The 19,317-nt window shown below is 50.9% G+C and overlaps 1 protein-coding gene across 2 annotated transcripts in view; it reads left to right on the forward strand.

Moving 5' to 3' along the window:
- Nucleotides 1–19,317, forward strand: part of PPP1R16B (protein phosphatase 1 regulatory subunit 16B) — a 102,915-nt gene that overhangs the window by 73,955 nt on the left and 9,643 nt on the right. The window contains exons 3-10 of one of the 2 annotated variants that reach the window (XM_060284177.1): nt 2,677–2,747; nt 6,694–6,839; nt 9,653–9,756; nt 11,448–11,572; nt 15,553–15,678; nt 16,218–16,293; nt 16,963–17,092; nt 17,195–17,359. In XM_060284177.1, coding sequence (XP_060140160.1) covers nt 2,677–2,747; nt 6,694–6,839; nt 9,653–9,756; nt 11,448–11,572; nt 15,553–15,678; nt 16,218–16,293; nt 16,963–17,092; nt 17,195–17,359 — 943 coding nt within the window. Of the gene's footprint in view, nt 1–2,676; nt 2,748–6,693; nt 6,840–9,652; nt 9,757–11,447; nt 11,573–15,552; nt 15,679–16,217; nt 16,294–16,962; nt 17,093–17,190; nt 17,360–19,317 lie in introns of both variants that reach the window. The other variant, XM_060284176.1, reaches the window with a different exon arrangement.

Raw genomic sequence — 19,317 nt, forward strand, 5'->3', positions numbered from 1 at the left:
TGGAAATGTTCTATTTCTGCACTTTCTAATATGGTAGCCACCTGTGTCTGTTGACCACTTGAAATGTGGCCAGAGCGAATGAGGAAGTGAATTTTGAATTTTTATGAGTTAACATTTGAAAGCCATGTGAGCTAGATGTGGCTAGTGGTTCCAGAGGACCTGACTGTATCTGGTGTAAACTCCTGTCACTCTGACCCCCAGCAGCAATGAAAGCATCTAGGGCAAGTCTGCCGGAGATGTCACCTCTTGCCAGGAGGCTGGGTGGAGGCCTTAACCACCCCTTCACAGGGGCCTCTGTTCACACTCAGGCCAAGGATGCCACTGGGGCTTTGGGTCCGGGAGCTGGGACTAATGAAGACGGCCCCCATCCCCACTGCTCCAGAGACCTCACCTTCTTCCCCAGCACTCGCTGGGGGTGCCGAGCAGGTATTCAGCCTGCAGAATGGATGGCCTTCCCTCCGCCGTTCACAGGTCACTCGAGTTTGTTCCTCCACAGCAGAGGCAAATCTAGGAGGAAACCACTGCGTCCCTGCCCCATTGCATGGGTGGTGGGCTGTAGTGTGGAGATAGCACCCCCAGTGGGCATCAGGGGCTGTGCAGTTTGGCTCGTGCTTTGAGGAAGCCAAACTGGGTGGGAGTGGGAGGGGCTCAGAGGGGCCAGGCCCAGCCTGCTTCTCCCATTTGCAGGACCCAGGCCTCAGTTCCTGGCGTCATGAGGGCCTCACACACAAGCCAGCTTGTGTAGTCAAGTTCCTCCATTTGCTCTGCAAACGGCCACCCCTTGGTCACCCCTGCAGCCTAGAGGTGTATTTTCCCACTGCATGGTCCACACTTGGGAAGGTGGATCTGGGGAAGAGACCTGTGCAGGCCCTACCTTCGGGCTTGGAGACATTTGAACAGGGAAGGGTAAGATGGGCCAGGAGAGGAACCATGGGCTTTAATGGACTCCATGGGCACCTCACCCCATGGGAGCTGTGCAGCTGGAGGCTGGCCAGAGACGGGTATCCTAAAGCTTGGAGGCCATGGCAGGGGCTCCTGCTGCTGGCTGGAAGGGGCCTGCAGGGCTGGTGGGTTCGCTCGTTTGATGTCGGTCTCCTGCTGCCCAGACTCTGAGCCACACGAGGGCAGAGCCCATGCCTCTCGCTCCTTGGTGTATCCCAGCATCATTCCGCAGGCTGACATACAGTAGGTGCCTAATATGTGTGTACCGACTTCATGAATGAACGCACTGAAGACTCCCTGTGCTCTGGCCCAAGTTTCTGAGCAGGTGGACTTGAATATATTGATATGATGATGTACTACCAGTATGTGTGTGCTGACCCTCCCTCTTTCCCTTTGCCCTTGGGTCCAGGATGGGAACTAGGGCTTGAATGGGTTGGGGAGGATGGAGAAGGAGGGAGGGTCCCCTTGGAAAAGGGGAGGGAGTGGTCCTAAGCAAGTGGTCCTAAGCAAGAGGGTCCTAAGCAAGTGGCTAGAGTTCTCTTTGCCCTCCCACGCCCCAGCTCCCTCCCCCCTCCCACCATCCCTGAAAACACACACACACACACACACACACACACACACACACACACACACATATTAGACAAAGGTCTCAGGATGGAGGGCAGTTAAAGCCTCTGCTTAAAAACCTCAAGGCTCAGTAGGGCCAAAGCAGAGACATTTGGCACTTATGGGTGCAGGGACCTGCAGTGTTAATAAAAATAATAACAACCTCCACAACAAGTGCTGATGCTCAAACCATGTGCCAGACACCATGCTAAGACCCTGCCACAGCTCACCTCAGTTATTCCACATGATGTCCTGGTGAGGTGGGATTAACATCATCCCCATTTTATAGAATAGAAAACTGAGGCACAGAGAGGGAAGTGTCTTTTTTATATATATATATAAATTTATTTTTGTTTATTTATTTATTTTTGGCTGCATTGGGTCTTCGTTGCTCTGCATGGGCTTTCTCTAGTTGCGGCGAGCAGGGGCTACTCTTCATTGCAGTGCACGGGCTTCTCATTGCGGTGTCTTCTCTTGTTGCAGAGCACGAGCTCTAGGTGCACGGGCTTCAGTAGCTGCACACAGGTTCAGTAGCTGTGGCTCGTGGGCTCTAGAGCGCAGGCTCAGTAGTTGTGGCGCATGGGCTTAGTTGCTCCGCGGCATGTGGGATCTTCCCAGACCAGGGCTCGAACCCGTGTCCCCTGCATTGGCAGGCGGATTCTCAACCACTGCACCACCAGGGAAGCCCCAGAGGGAAGTGTCTTGACTGAGGCTGCACAGCCAATAAAAACAGCACTTACATTTGAACCCAAGCCATTGGACACCAGAGTGTATGCTTTCAGTGACTAGAATGTTCTCCCTCTAGACAACAAATGTAAATCGCTTAGCTCTGTGCCTGGCGCACAGGAAGTGCTCAATAACCGTTAGCTCCTGTCATTATCATGCAGAGTAAGACAGGCAGTGCTCTCCACCTCTTGGAAATCCTGGACAAGAGATCTGTGTTCTGTGCCTCAGTTTCCTCATCTGTGAAATGGGGAGGTCTTGATACTTACCTCTCACCCATGTTGTAAGAAGTAAACAAGACTGTTTGTGTCAGGACCTGGGGGAGAGAGGGTCTTACCTGGGTCCCCCGCATGCCTGCACACCTGAAGTGTGACAGGACAGTCACTCCTGTCCCCTCTGTTGCAGTGCGCTACTTCCTGAAGAATAAGGTCAGCCCTGATTTGTGTAACGAGGATGGACTCACAGCCCTGCACCAGGTAAGGACCCGCTGGGGCCCCTGGTTCCCTGCTGTCTACCAGGACAGGTACCCCATCTCCCTGCTTTTTCCTGCCCAGAGCCCTCAGGGAGGAGCGGGAGGGGAGCCGCAGCTACCACATCTGAAAGGCTCTTGTCTGCTTTGGAGACGAGTGTGTCTGTTACAGACACGCCCACAGAGCCCCGTGCCCACATGCACGGCACACACACAGCCTCCGCGGACAGGGAGCCTTTGTACGCTGCGTCCTCACTGCCTGGCAAAGGGTTTGACAAACAAAGCAAGTTTGTCTGGAGCTTGACAGTTTCCGAAGCACATTTGTTCACACCCACCAAGGCATCCATCCACCCCCACGACAAAAGTGATTGACAGGGGGCTTATGTGACCTTCCTCAGGTCACACAGCCATGAACTCTGGCCAGGAATCATGTGCTATCACATTCTTTTTAGCGCAGCGAGATGGGCCCAGGCCCCTTTGGCTGGGGAGGGGCTGCTCTGGCTGTCATTTGTCACCTGGATGCTGCAGCAGCCCCCTATCTAGTCCCCAGCATTCAGGCAGCACTGCTCCTGATCCATCCTCCAAGCAGTGGCTGCAGGGATGCTCAGACCCAACATTTGCTGATGCTACTCAAAGTGCTCTGGTGTCTTTCCATAACGCTGGGGGTGAGGAAATCCCCTGTGCCCCTGCTGAGCCCACCATGTTTTCTGGCTGCCTGGCCTCCAGCCACTTGACTTTTCGGTCCCTTGCACGCACGGTACTGCTCCCCGTCGCACTGCGCGCAGCGCTTGGGTGCGTGCACAGCAAGAGCCTGAGAGCTCTGCTGTTATATCCATATCCTTTCTTCTGAGCATCCCTTTGTCATGTCATCCATTAGCCTGACTGTTTAATGCTGGTCTCCCGTTACCCAGACTCTGCGCGGCACAAGAGCAGAGCCCATGTCTCTTTCTCATCGGTGTATCCCAGTCTTAGTCCCCATACAGTAGTGCTCAATATGTGTGTGCTGAGTTAACGAGTGAGCACGCTGAGCCCCCCTGTGCTCTGGACCAAGTTTTTGATCAGGTGGACTTGAATGCAGCCTGGCGAGTGGGAGGCCAGGCAACTGGAACCCTGGGCTGGGGAGAGCCTCTCCGTCTCCCTCTGAGGGCAGGAAGGGTGGGCAGAGACTGGCCATCCCCCTACCCATGAGCCCTGGGGACAAGTCTCCACCCTCAGCCATCAACCCAGGGGCTCCCCATGTGTCCTCTTGGCTTCTCTTCCTGTCCCGCAGGGCTTCATGCATCCACAAATTCTAGCTGTGTGACCTTGGGCAAGTTATTTAAGCTCTCTGTGCCTCACTTTCCTCATCTGTAAAAGAGGAATAACAAGTATCCATCTCGTTGGGTTGCTGTGAGGATTAAATAAATACACATAAAAACCCTATACGCATCACTTGACACTGGGTAAATACTAGTTATTATTAGCATTAAAATTTGTCACATGTTCACTTCTCGGCAAAGCCACTTCACTTATGTGAAGTGTGGTTTGATCGTCACAGCAACTCTTTGAAATATTATTATCCCCATTTTACAGCTCAGGAAACTGAGTTCAGGGCAGCACTGTCCAATAGAACCTTTACGGTGATGGAATGTTCTGTGTAACGACACTGTCCGGTATGGTAGCCTCTAGCCCCACATGGCTGTGGAGCCCTGGAAGTGTTGTTCTGAGGATCCAATGAGGCAATGCATGGCCAGCAAGATGCGTGGCCCTAGTAACTCCTCAAAAAGCATTAGCTCTTATTATTGACAATGTGACGTATTATTACTGCTCTTGCTGGGGCTGTTGTTACAGGTGTCATCATTATTGTCACTACTGCTCCAATACAAAGAAGGAGCACAGTAAGAAGAGCTTTCTGTGGGTTTTCTGCTCTTGGCAACAGGGAGCCTTTCAGAGGGTTGTAAACTGAGAGCAACGTGGCTGGATTAACAAAGAAGCTCTCTCTGGCTGAGGTGTGTGGAAGGAGAGTGACAGGGAAGCCTCAGCCGAGGCAGTGGGGATGGGGACAGCGATGCAGGAGATGGAATCCACACCTGGTGATAGATTGGACGTGGGAAGTGACGGGGTGGGAGGAGCCATCCAATGCCAGGTGTCATTGCCCACCTTGGGGAATGCAGGAGAGGAGGCCGGCCCGCTCCGTCACGTACCAGCCCCCATTGCACTCCTGCATCCGGGTCCCAACCCAGCCCTTGCTCAGGTACAGACTGGCCCAGCCCATGGGCATCCTTCTCACACAACTGCAATTCTGTATGCATAATCTCCCTGCCGCACACCGCCCCGCCCATCTTCATGTTTTCTGCAGCCCTCAGGGTGGGATCTCTGGCCCTCCTGTTCCCCGATCCCAGGGGCTGGGCTGCTTCTCCTCCTATGGACCGGGCCATCCCAAACCCAAACCCATCTCCCGGTGACAGCCTGGGGACCCACGCCTTTCCCCGACGCCTCACTCTGGTGCCTTTGGGTGCCCTCTGCCGGCGTTGCTGTGTCACTGCATGGTTCTCCCGACTACCTGAGGCAGCACCCAGCTCCACTTGGTCACACATGCCCCTGCTGTCCGGAGAGATGCCCCCAGAGCCAGCCAACTCCAGATCGGCTGGTGCAGAAAGAGAACCTGGGTCCCTGGCACCATCTGTGCAAATGGCTGCTTCTTTCCCATCTGTCCCTCTGGCACTGGCCCCTGGTTCTGCTGAGAATAGGGGTGGAGGCCGTGGTGCCGCCCCATCTCCATCCCCATCCCCACACCCACCTGGGGCTGCCACAGGTGCCCCTGCTCCTTCTGTTGGCATCCAGTCACCTCTCCACAGGCCTACGGTCACTTCTCTAGGTTGGACCACCATCATCCCTTACATGGGTGATTTCAGCATAGTTCCTCACCATGCCTCTTCTCCCCTGCAAAGCTTGTGATCGCAATCTCTTCTCCACATGCAGCCAGAGGAGGGACTTTTTAAAAAGCAAGCTTGACTGTTCTGCTCCTCTGAGTATAACTCTGCAACATCTCCCATTGCACCGAGGGGTAAGCGCTTCCCTGGATGGGCAGTTCTGAGCACTTTGTCCCCTGCTGGCTTCTCCAGAGGTCACCTGGGATGCGTCCTGTAGTCTGTAAAGTGGTTTCCTGTCTTCTACTTCCTCTGTCCTCACTTTTCGCTGCTCATGGCCCTGGCGTGAGGCCCCTCTGTCCGCTTGGAATCTTTCACCCTCCGTCCCTGGAGTTTGGGAGCTCCAATGGCTGTTGGAGCCCTGCATCTCTCTGGGGGCTGCCCCACGTGTGGACAAGCAGAAGCACGGACACGGCTGTCTCCTCTTAGGGACTGTATTAAGGACCCCTTAGAGCCTCACACAGAGCTTGGTTTTCGGGGGCAAGGCTTGGTTACTTGGGACTTCCCCAAGAACTAGCTTCTGGGTCAGAAATTCCTAAGTCAGAGATTCCAAACTGTGATCTAGGAGGTCACTGCTGTCAAGGAGGGTCTCCCCCATCACCCCCATCCCCACCCAACCAACACATGCCCCTGCTTCAGCCCGAGCAGCCCTGCTTGAATCGATTGGTTATCTAAGTTAGAGTTCTCCGTACAGTTTTGTTGGAAGGAAGCCTTCTGAAATTAAAAAGAAAAGGTTCTAAAGCCTCATTCCAAATTTCATCCCATTCCACCAACATTTGCAAAACATCTTATAGATGACTTTATTTTTAGATTGTCTTTGTATTTTTATCTCGTATATTATTAACTTACTCACAAGGAAACAGACTCAGAAAGGTTAAGTGGCTTGCCCAAAATCACACAGCATGTACGTAATGGAGCTGGATTCAAACTCAGGCAGATTGGCTCTGCTGTCCTTCTTGTGGCCTCTCGAGGGGGAACTTGGTGTGCCCTCGTCACGACCCAGGGCCCTGCCGGGAGCTGACCCTGCCTGTGTCCACCTTGCAGTGCTGCATTGACAACTTTGAGGAAATTGTCAAGTTGCTCCTTTCCCACGGTGCCAATGTGAACGCCAAGGACAACGAGCTGTGGACGCCCCTGCATGCCGCGGCCACCTGTGGCCACATCAACCTGGTGAAAATCCTCGTTCAGTAGTACGTGCCCCTCTCTCCCCCAAGAACAGCCTTCCCTCTGCCTTTGGTTTTTTTCAAGTTCTATTTTTTTTTTTTTTTTTACTTTCATCTCCTCTCTCTCTTTTTTTTCTGTCTCGTTTGTTGCCTGCCACTCCTTCTCTTTTTCACCACATTCCCTTTCCATCCCTGTGTCTTCCTCTCTCGTTTTCTCTCCATCTCTGTCTCTTTCTTCCTTGGTATCACTCTGTCTTTTCCACGGTGTCTCTCTTAATTCTCTCTGTCTTTCCTTTCATTCTCTTTCTTTCTACCGATATTATTGGGTAAAATATACCTAACATAAAATTTACCATCCTTGGGACTTCCTTGGTGGTGCAGTAGTTAAGAATCCTCAGACCAATTCAGAGGACATGGGTTCGAGCCCTGGTCCAGGAAGATCCCACATGCTATGGAGCAACTAAGCCCATGGGCCACAACTACTGAGCCTGCGCGCCGAGAGCCTGTGCTCCTCAGCAAGAGAAGCCACTGCAGTGAGAAGCCCGCGCTCTGCAATGAAGAGTAGCCCCTGCTTGCCGCAACTAGAGAAAGTCCACGTGCAGCAATGAAGACCCAATGCAGCCAAAAATAAATAAATAAATTTATTAAAAAAAATTTACCATCCTTGTGTTACAGGCATACATCCCATTTGGTTACAGTGTATAATCCTTCCAATAGGCTGCTGAATTTGGTTTGCTGGTTTTTGTTTTTTGGGTTTTTTTTTGGCTGTGTTGGGTCTTCACTGCTGCGAACAGGCTTTCTCTAGTTGGGGCGAGCGGGGGCTACTCTTCGTTGCGGTGCGCCGGCTTCTCATTGCAGTGGCTTCTCTTGTTGCGGAGCATGGGCTCTAGGTGTGCGGGCTTCAGTAATTGCAGGATACGGGCTCAGTAGTTGTGGCACACGGGCTCAGTAGTTGTGGCTAGCAGGCTTAGTTGCTCCGAGGCATGTAGGATCTTCCTGGACCAGGGTACGAACCTGTGTCCCCTACATTGGCAGGCAGGTTCTTAACCACTGCACCACCTGGGAAGTCCCTGCTAGTATTTTCTTGAGGACTTTTGCATCAGTGTTCATAAGGGATATCAGCCTGTAGTTTTCTTGTAGTGTCTTCGTCTGTCTTTGTATCAGGGTATCATTTTCTTTTTTCAATCTCTTTTTCTCTGTCTGTCCCTATGAGCCTGAATTCATCTCCTCCATGCTTATGTGTCGTTGCCATTTTTGCTTTTCTTGCTATAAAAAAAAAAGCAAGCATACTTCCTTGGCTCTGCCCCCCCCCCCCCCGCCAAATCATGTCCACCTGCATTTCTCTGGGGCAGAACGTGCTTTGGGGGACACCACGTAACAATGCCTTTCCCAGGAATAAGGCCATTTCCCTCTATAGAGCTCTGACAGTCTTCTCCCATGCTGAAATTCCTTCTAGTCTGCTTAGTTTCTATAAACACACAGAAAAGGTACCATTAAATTTCAAGCGTATTTAATTGAATTCATCTAGTGATGGGAGGGCACTCAAGCTGGGCCAAGCCCTGTGCTGGGCACAGAGCACTCAGAGATGCTAAAGTTCTGAGGAACCACCAGGAAATCAGGTGATTTCAGTACCAGAGCCAAGACGGAGAGAGACCCATGGGTTGGGGTCCCAGGAGAACATCTGAGTGTAAGGATTCAGGAATAGTGGCCGAGTGCAGGTGACCTTTGGCAGGGGTCTCAGCAGAGCAGCCAGGGCCCATCAGGTGGATACTGGGGGGATAGAGATGCTGCCCTGGCTCAGAGGGGTGGAAGAGCTTACCCAAGGGCACACAGGAGCTCAGAGAGGTCACAGTGGAGGGCTGTTAGGCCAAAGGACTGGCAGGTGGCCCATGCCCACACCTCCGATGAGAACCTGGGTGCGGTTAAGTCTACAGGAGCATCAGGTGGCCACAGTCCAATCTGGGATGGTGCGAGAGGAGAAGGGAGCGGTGCCAGCCTGGTACAGTGGGTCTCCGGCACTGGTGTGCACCGGAATCATGGGTTTAAAATACGTAATCCTCAACCCCACCCACCCCACCCCCGAGAGACTCTGTTTCAGGAGGTCCAGAGTGGAGCCCAGGAAGCTGCATTTTATTTCAGTGGTGCCCGGGTGATTCTGCCGCAGGGCATCCCAGAACCATGCACATAGGAACCAGTGGCCCAAAAGGCAGATTCTGCCATGGAGCCCCAAGGCTCTGTCCTGTCCCTATCCTGGTCAGCCTTTTGGGCAGGGACTTAGAGGAGGAGGTAGGGGATAGCTGAGGTTACAAGGAGAAGTGAAAAGAGCTGGCCCATGAAAGGGCCAGGTTTGAGCCTTGACCCTCCCACGTCCTGGCTGTGTGACCTCAGACAAGTGACTGAACCTGTCTGAGCCTTTGTTTCCCTTGCATGAGATGGGGCCAATAATACTGAACCAAGAAGACTGTTAACGAGGATTATATCAAATGATGAGTGTAAAGAGCTTAGATCAAGCCTGGCTCTAAGCAGATGCCTAGGAAGCAGTGCTGCTGCCATTAATGTTGTATTTTCTTATTTGACATCTGTGCCCAAGTGCCTGCCTGCTGGTTCAACAGAGCGGGAAGCTGGGGGAAGTCTGCTGGCACAGCTCTCCTGGGATTTTGGCCCCTTCCCACCTGGGGCCCCTGAGATCCTGGAGATGCTGTCCTTACTGGGCTGCACCGTGGTCGGGTTGTGGAGGTTGGGGTGCATAGTGGGGTGGGAGTGAGAGGCTGGATGGTAGAGGCAACCAGACCAACCCTCTGCGCACAAAGCTGGCCCTCACCCTGGCCCTCTCTCTGCAGTGGGGCCGACTTACTTGCTGTCAACTCCGATGGGAACATGCCCTATGACCTCTGCGAGGATGAGCCCACCCTGGATGTCATCGAGACGTGCATGGCGTACCAGGGTAAGGGCGGGGCCGCCTGCAGTGAAGTGGGCTTAGTGCGGGGCTGCGGCTCTCTCACATCAGTGCAGCTGAACAAGTTACCTAGCAATGTGCCCACCGCCTGCTCAGTGCTCAGGAACTGGGATGGGGCCCCACGATGGTTGTTACCCATGTGATGGGCAAGATGCGGACACAGAACAACCCTGGAAAACGTGCTGTGCACAAGGGGGGCGTTGCTCTCATCTGTGTCACCCCCCCACACACGGGTGGCCTCAGCTGGCCGGGTCTCTTCGTCAGCTGTGACAATTTCAATTCAATAAACATTCACAATAAAGATATATTCCCATTTGGAAAAAATAATACAAAGTCAAGAACATTCGTGGCTGCCTGCTCTGTGCCAGGCACCACACGGGCTGCCAGGGACCCTGGATAAACAAGATGTGGGCTGTCCTCAGCTTACAAATGAGCTTCAGAGAGGAAATGAATGCAGCAGTCAGAGAGATCTGCCCACACTCGCCACCCCAGTGCATACCCCTGAAGGACCTCCTCTTTAGAAATAAATCTCAAGTCCAGACCCTGGACTGCAGTCCAAGGTCCTGCCCGGGCTCTGCGCTTGTGTTTCTTCCCAGGTGGCTGCGGGAACTGCCCTTTTGACCTGTCCATTCCCTGGCCCTGGCGCTTTCCTTGTTCACCAGCAGAACTTCCTAACAATTTTTGTGCCAGTCTGGTGAATCTATGGACCCTTCTCAGAATAATATTTTTAAATACAGTTATCAAAGCCATAGGATTATAAAGGAAACCACTTCTATTAAAGTAGAGCTCCCCAAATATTTTTAAATGTGTGAAATAGAAACGTTATTGATTCGTGAAACAATAAGATAACATGATACGAAAATACCTACAGTTTCTGTTGGTGACAGAGTCACAGGCACTGCCAATTCTACTGTGAATTTGGCGTCCGTTCTAATGGAAGGAAATGCTACATTTCATTTAAAGGTTAATGAAAATAAACAGGTCATTCTTTTTCTCTTTCAAGTTTACAGACCTCCCCTGAATTCTATCCAAGAATGCTTGATCTCATGGACCTTTTTTTTCAGAGCAAATCACTCTCTCCTTAAATACCATTAGCAGCTGCTAGTAACACTTAAATTCTTAGCCAGAGATTCAGGCTTGAAAATGTGTTTCTGTGTCCCTCAACCTCGGTTTATTCAGCTCTCCATTCAAAAGTTGTATGCTCAGTAATTCAGTCATTGCCGTAATAAAGATTCATTGAGCATCGTGCCTGGCGCTGCAAACACAGCTGTAGACGAAATAGAAGAAATTAACAGAGACCTGGTCAAATAGAGTGGTCAGGGGAGGCCAGCTGAGGAGGTGGTCCAGGCTGGACCTAAAGGATGAGATGGGCCAGGTATTTGAGCAGTTGGAGACAGGTAGGTGGACGGTAGGGGTGGAAGAACTGTGTGTGTAACAGTAATCAATATTACTACAATGCCGACTGGGTACCAGGCAGGAATGGACCTTGTTTGTGGCCCAACGCGTGGTGTTTGTATTCACTGGGCCTGGGAGAAATGATCTCTGAGCATATCTATCTACCCCGTTGACTGGCAGACCCTCGGGGACAGGAGTCATGCTTCCCCAATCTTCCCCCGCTCCCCTCCCCATTGGGTTCTCTGCCTGGGAATGCTGACTCAGTGCCCCCTTCCCCACTGCAGGCATCACCCAAGAGAAAATCAATGAGAAGCGGGCAGCTCCTGAGCAGCAGATGATTTCGGACATTCACTGTATGATTGCAGCCGGCCAGGACCTTGACTGGATAGATGCCCAGGGTGCCACACTGGTGAGGAGAGGGACCAGGCTGGATTGGGCTGGGGGGGGGGTCAGGACCAGAACCCAGACCAGCTAGAACTGAACCGGGCCAGTGCCGGTGGAGGCCAAGCCTATACAGTTGGGGCCTGTCCATGGCTTTGGACCTTCCCCACCTCTTGGGGCCAGGGGTGCCCCTGGAATGTGGGAAGTTAGTAGAGCGGGGCTCAGCCGCTTTGAGAAGCTGGGGCTGGGAGTCGGGAGCCCTGGGTGGGAGGCTTGGCTCTGCCATTCGCCTCTTCTGTCTCTAAGTTTCTCCTTTACCTCAAGCTCCAGGTGTCCATCCTGAGTTCATTATTTCTGCCTCCTCCTGTGATGTCTCCTGCCTAAGGACTGGTACCCTGTTCATCTGCTCACCCAGGCCATCTTGCTTTGCACTGTTCCCTCTCCTGCCTTAGTGTCCCCTCTCCCACCCCAATGCCTTGCCTCGCTGGCTGTCCCTGACGTTGCCGCAACAACCTCTCCTCTGGGTTCCCTGACTTCAGAGGCCAGACACCACCAGGCACCCATTCATCACTGGTTCACCCATCCATCCATCGGTTCGCCCACCCATCGACGTCCTCTATGCCGCATGCGGTACTAGACCCTGGAGATGGAGAACAATGGAACCTTCTCTCTCTCTCTAATCTGCCTCGTTAGCTCCACTCACCCTGTCAGCTCAAGTGTCAGTGACTTGGGAAACCTTCTTGATCTTTCTTCATAGGCTCTCATAGCATGATACAGCTCAGTATTGCGGAAGGTCTGCTTCTGCAGCCTCTAAACTGAAAATTGGAGCATGGCCTTGGAAGCCCACCCCACCACTCCCAACCCTGCCCATGGCTGGGCCCTGCCCTAGGCTTGTGGTCTGTGTGATCGTGAGGACTCAGGGGTTTCAGAATCTTCAGCTCACCAGGTAGAGCTCAGCAGTACCAAGTTCCCTCACCGTCCCTCAGGCCTGACCTGGTGGCCCAGGTGTGACAACTGGGCTTCTCCTACCTGTTCCTGAGCCCTACCCTCTGCCTCATGCCCTTTTCTTTTCTTTTTTTTTTAATTTAAAAACTATTTATTTACTTATTTATTTTATAGTTAATTTGCGATATTATATTAGTTTTGGGTGTATAACATAGCGTTTCAATATTTTTATAGATTATACTCCAGTTAAAGTTCTGACAAAGCAATAGCCAATATTCCCTGTATTGTACAATATATCTTTGTTGCTTGTTTATTTTATACATAATAGTTTGTATCTCTCAATCCTCTACCCCATCTTGCCCCTCCCCCATCCCTCTCAATATTGGTGAGTCTGTTTCTGTTTTGTTATATACATTCACTTGTTTATTTTTTAGATTCCACATATAAGTGATAACATATTTGTCTTTCTCTGTCTGACTTATGTCACTTAAGTGTAATACCCTCTGGGTCCATCCACATGGCTGCAAATGGCAGAATTTCATTCTTTTTTATGGCTGAGTAATATTCCATTGTCTATATATACCACACCTTCTTTATTCATTCATCTTTGATGGACACTTAGTTTGCTTCCGTATCTTGGCAATTGTAAATAATGCTGCTATGAACACTGGGGTGCATGTATCTTTTCAAATTAGTGTTTTCATTTTCTTTGGATATATACCCAGCAGTGGAATTGCTGTATCATATGGTAGTTCCATTTTTAGGTTAATGCACCTCATGCCCTTTTCTATGAACAAGGTCCCTGCTCCGATCACCTGCTCAGCCCAGAACTCAAGGATAGAGTCAGGTAGTTGGATTGAGTACTGCTGCATGAACGCTGTATGAAATCATGGCCTGGCTGTATCAGGGAGTTGCCCACCGTAGCTGGAGCTCCTCTGGGTCTGTGGCTCAGTCCTCTAGACACAGGGGTCTGCTCCGCTTGGGCTAGCCTCATAAGTGGCTCACCCACATGGGCCGGGCACATACTAGGTCTCAGGTCTTCCCAGTAAAGTGGGGAGATGAATAGTACCTTCCTTAAGCATTGTTGGGAGGACTAAATGAGATTCTGCATGTAGGTGCTCAGCACAGAGTCTGTAACTGCTCAATAGATGCTAATGATTAACACATTATTATTATTTACATTAGCACTCTACTGTATATAAAATAGATAAACAACAAGGATCTACTGTATAGCACAGGGAACTATATTCAATATCTTGCAATAACCTATAATGGAGAAGAATCTGAAAAAGAATATATATATATATATGTACGTATGTATAATTGAATGACTTTGCTGTACACCTGAAGCATTGTAAATCAACTGTACTTTAATAAAACAAAAAACCACCAATATTGCTCTCCCAGTCATACCTTTTTATTCCCAGCCATGTATGTGACCCCACAGCTTGTAATGTCTGGCTGTCCAGCTGTGTGTCATTCCCAACCACTGGCAAGCAGCAGATATTTATAAATCAGATAATGATACCAACTTTCACGTGTGCCTGTACCAGATCACACCCTGAGTTTTTTCTACAAATTAAAAAATAAAGGAAAACCTCTATTTGCCAGAACCTTACAGCAACCTGACCCCAGGATGATGCAGCATCTGGCCATCAGGGCTCTGTTCTGAAGGCCATGCTTTCCCTGTCCCACTGGCTGGGGCTCTGTTGCCCCAGACCTTGGCCCCCCACCGAGAGCCCTCTGATTTCCTCCCAGCCTGGCTTCTGCTGGCCTCCTTGGGCTCTCACCTGTCTCCCACCTTGTCTGGGCATTCGGTTTCTCTTTGCCTCGTCTCCTTCTCGCTCCTCCATCCATTCCCACAGTGCATCTTGTCATCACTTATGGCTCTCTAAGGATGTTCATCACTTACTGAGGGTTCGTCACGTGCTAAGTACTTTATGTATTTTCTGGGAGATTGGGCAAGTGGACAACTGAGGTCTGCAAGGTGGTATCCATCACCAGAGGCCTTAAATGGTGCCAGGTAAGAGAGATGGGGCCTCAACGTGAACTTTCCCTTATTGGATGTATTGGGTATCTATTGCTGCATAACATACTAACACAATATGTAACATCTCAAAACAACAATAAATATTTATTATCTCACATCATTTCTGTAGGTCAGGGAATTGGGAGCAGCTTAGCTGGGTGGCCCTGGCATGGAGTCTCTCATGAGGTTACAGTCAAGATGTCAGCCAGGGATGCAGTCATCTGAAGGCTTGACCGGGGCTGGAGGACTCACTTCCAAAGTGGCACACTCACGGCTGCAAGTTAACACTGGCTGTCGGCAGGAGGCCTCAGTTTCTCATCTCTTAGGCTCTCTCCTTAGGGCTGCTTAAGGGTCCTCACAACATGATGGCTGCCTCCCTCTAGAGTGACTGATGCAAGAGAGCCTAAGGTGGAAGCAGCAATGACTTTTATAATCTCAGAAATCACACACCACCACTTCACCACGTCCTATTGGTTTGAAGTGAGTCGCTTGTTCTGGCCCACATTCAAGGAGGGAGGCATTAAGCTTCATCTTTTTTTTTTTTTCAATTTTTAACATTTTATTTTTGGCTGCACTGCGTGGCTTGTGGGATCTTAGTTCCCCGACCAGGGATTGAACCCAGGCCCTTGGCAGTGAAAGCGTGGAGTCCTAACCACTGGACCACAGGGAATTCCCTAAGCTTCATCTTTTAAAGAGAGATGTGTCAAAGAATTTGTAGACATACTTTAAAACCACCCTATTGGACCTCTGAGACCCCTTCTACAGGGCTCGATGCAGAGTAGGGACTCAGTAAATGCTGTCGCCTTAACTATAGGGCTTGAAGACGGGAGAAAGGCTCGCCTGTCTGCCTTACCTTCTAGTTCCACGTTGCAGACTTACTAATGCTCTGTAACATGGCTGGTATTTCCACCGCATTCTATTCCATTCTGCTGGCCCCAAGTATGATCTGGGACTTGGGTCAGGGAACGGGCTCTCCTGCCTCCAAATGAGGGACCAGCCCCATGTGGAATGCTCACGTCTTTCCTCTCCTTCAGCTGCACATAGCTGGAGCCAATGGATACCTGCGGGCAGCCGAGCTCCTCCTGGACCACGGGGTGCGCGTGGATGTGAAGGACTGGGATGGCTGGGAACCCCTGCACGCGGCTGCCTTCTGGGGACAGGTAGTTGTCACCCACAGGGCTGTGAAGGAGGCCATCACAGGGTCAACCTGCTGTCCTTTGGGCTGGAAGTTGGTTCAAAAGAACACAAGACCCACTTAGGGTGTTGGCTACGGCTAGTATGTGGGATATGAAAAAACCTAGGGAGTTTGCAGAAATGATTGACGAGTTGTGTCCTAACAAGACGACAATCCAATTTGCTGGAAAATTCCCCACATTTCTGCCTTGAATAGTTTCTCCCTTTGTCTCCCAGATAGAAATCTCGGTGGCTTTCACCATTCCTCTTTAAACACCTGACAGCTCTGGAGTTATAGCTGACTCCTTCTTCTGTCCCTTGGTATGGCCCAGACATGCTGGAGGAGGTGTCAAGCCAATTGCATTTGCCAGGATTCCTGGCTTTAGGGGGCAGAGCCTTCCCTGGGAGTCAGCTTTGCCCCACCATTCTTTGGATCACATCCTAAGAAGCTTTGAATACTCTCTCCACCTCCTAGGCTTTCTGAGCCCTGGGTAGGGGGAAACCTTGGCTTCTTCCTATGTTTCAGATGCAGATGGCAGAGCTATTAGTGTCCCATGGGGCCAGTCTCAGTGCTAGGACGTCCATGGATGAGATGCCAATAGGTAAGTTCAGGACAACACTTGGTACATACATAAGCATTCATCGATTTTTTGATGAATAGAGGATAAATGGTTAAATATGGTTGGATAGACGGTGGGTTGGTGTGTGGATGGATAGTTGGATGAATGAATAAATTAATGGGTGGTAGATGGATGGATGGATGGATGGGTGGATAAGTGGATGAATGTATGTATGAATGAATAAGAGGATGGGTGGGTAGAGGATGAGTCTATGGATGGATGACTGGTTCAGCGAATAGGTAGACGGCTGAATGAAAGGATGAGGTGGATTGAGTGGGTAGGGATGTATGATTTCAGCATCTTTTCATAAGTTCTTGCTTGGGCTACATGGGGTACCTGCTTGTTTCCCTTGATACTTTTTGTGGGGAATTAATGACTCCTCTTGGAAGCTATCAAAGGTGTCTGAATCCTTCGGTCATAACTGGGAATTGGGACTGTACATGGGACATGGGTTTCCTCTTCTTACAGTCCTCTAAGGATTGAGTCGTAGCCCAGAAATAAGGCTGGCACTGTTTTCTCCCCTCCTCCCATGTCCCAAAAGATGCTGGGAGTTTTCAGTGGGTTGGCGTGGCAGCTCCTCTGGTCTGGAGGGCCCTCAGGGGCCACAGCCCCCTGCACTATCCCCCACCATGGGCTCCTTTGCCCCTTCAGACCTGTGTGAAGAGGAAGAGTTCAAGGTACTGCTGTTGGAGCTAAAACACAAGCACGACGTGATCATGAAGTCGCAGTTGAGGCACAAGTCATCCTTGAGCCGCAGGACGTCCAGTGCGGGCAGCCGCGGGTGAGTCAGGGGCAGGGCAGCCGGGGCGCCCGAGGATGCCCCCACCCATGGCGCCTGGATGCAGCCTCTCAGCATCCCCCCACCCCCACTCCCCTTAGGAAGGTGGTGCGTCGAGCCAGCCTGTCGGACAGAACCAACCTGTACAGGAAGGAGTATGAGGGAGAGGCCATACTATGGCAGCAGAGGAGCGCAGCCGACGATCAGCGGACCTCCACCTACAATGGGGACATCAGGGAGACCAGGACAGACCAAGAGAATAAGGACCCGGTGAGTGCCTGCCTCCTGCCTGGCCCCCGTCTTGGTCACTGCCGTGGGAGGGGGACAGGGCCCCAGCCTGGTGTTGCCTCTTCATCTCAGAGCCTTCAGAGGGTGGTCAGCTGGCAGTGCCCTTAAACTAGCTGGATCCTGTCTGATGTGGGCAGCTACCGTGGTTAATGGGGCAAGCGTAGGGTGTGTTCGTGTCAGAGCCGGGAGACTTGCACACAGTAGGGACTCATAATTGCCAGGGAGTGAGTGATCACCATGTGCCTGCTTGGGCTCCAGCAGAAGAGAGATTTAGTTCTGAGCTGCCCAGAAGAGAGATTTCGTAGGGCAGCCACCCTGGGGGAGAGGGCACTACAACTTCTTCGGGGGAAATATAACAAGATGTGGAGAATTGTGTTGAGACATCAGGTTGGAAGAAAATTTTTGAAAAATAGTAAGGGGCTGGCAGGACATCTAAGAAGCCGGCTCCAGGAGGAGCCAATGGTCTGAGCATTCAACCACTTTCCTAAGAGGATGCTGTATTAGTTTCTGAGAGCTGCTGTAACGAAAGACTGCAAACTTGGTGGCTTGAAGCAACAGAAATGTATTCTCTCCCAGTTCTGGAGGCCAGAGGTCTAAAAATCAAGGTGTCAACAGGGTTGGCTCCTTCTGGGGTCTCAGAAGGGAAATCTGTTCCATGCCTCTCTCCTAGCTTTTGACGGCTCAGGCCTTCCTTGGCTTTTTGCTAGCAGGCCTCCAGTCACTGCCTCTGTCTTGACATGGCCTTCCTTGTATATGTGTGTGTATCTCTGTTTTCTCTTAGAAAGATACCAGTCATTGGATTAGAGCCCACCCTCATCCAGTATGACCTCATCTTTTTTTCTTTTTCCTAACATCTTTATTGGAGTATAATTGCTTTACAATGTTGTGTTAGTTTCTGCTGTATAACAAAGTGAATCCGCTATACATATACATATATCCCCATATCCCCTCCCTCTTGCGTCTCCCTCCCACCCTCCCTATCCCACCCCTCTAGGTCTCATCCAATGTGACCTCTTCTTAATTTAACTGATTACACCTGCAAAGACCCTACTTCCAAATAAGGTTACACTCAGAGATGTGGGGTGGGTATGAGTTTTGGGGGGACACTGTTCGACTCAGTACCGATACACTCAGGTCCATGCATGGCTGCAGCCTTGCTGAGAGGAGTGAGCAGGTTTGGGACCAGAGCAGAATTGCTGGGGACAAGAAGGAAGAGGCTGACCATACCAGTAGGGGTCTGCCTTTGTGGTTCTTCCATTACACGATGAGCAGTTGAAAACATTTCTAGCAAGTGTTGCTTTGGAGGGATGCAAAATGTCTCAGTGGGGCCCTGCTTTCCTGCGTGAACAGGGAGGTCACATGAGGGCTTGTCTTGCCAGCTGGAGAGAAGGCAAGAGAATCCCCATCAAAGCACTGGCTGGGATGGAGCCGGCACACGTGGAGCTTTTGTCTTCCTTCTTCCCTAAACTTGGAGGTTGGGAGAGAAAAGAGTTGTAGATCAAAATCGAATCACATTTCAAATGCCTCCCAGCTATGCTTTAATTATTTTTTCTTTGTGATTCATGTGTAACTTGTGTTAAGTACACAAAGCTTAAATGAATTTTTCAATAAACTTACAAACACATAGCTTCCGATGAAAGTATAGAGCATTTTTGTCATCCCAGAAGGCTCCCATGTTCTCTTTTCCAAGGACTTCTCCCACCCCAAAGGTAGCCACTATTTAACTTGGAGCACTAAAGATTAGTTTTGCACCTGCATCTGCATATGAATGGACCCAGGCAGTCTATGGTTCTTTGTGTTTGGTTTCTTTTTTGGGGGGGATGGTACGCGGGCCTCTCCCTGTTGTGGCATCTCCCGTTGCGGAGCACAGGCTCCGGACGCGCAGGCTCAGCGGCCATGGCTCACGGGCGCAGCCGCTCCGCGGCATGTGGGATCTTCCC

The sequence above is a fragment of the Globicephala melas genome, chromosome 15, assembly GCF_963455315.2.
Source record: "Globicephala melas chromosome 15, mGloMel1.2, whole genome shotgun sequence".
Taxonomy (NCBI): Eukaryota; Metazoa; Chordata; class Mammalia; order Artiodactyla; family Delphinidae; genus Globicephala; species Globicephala melas.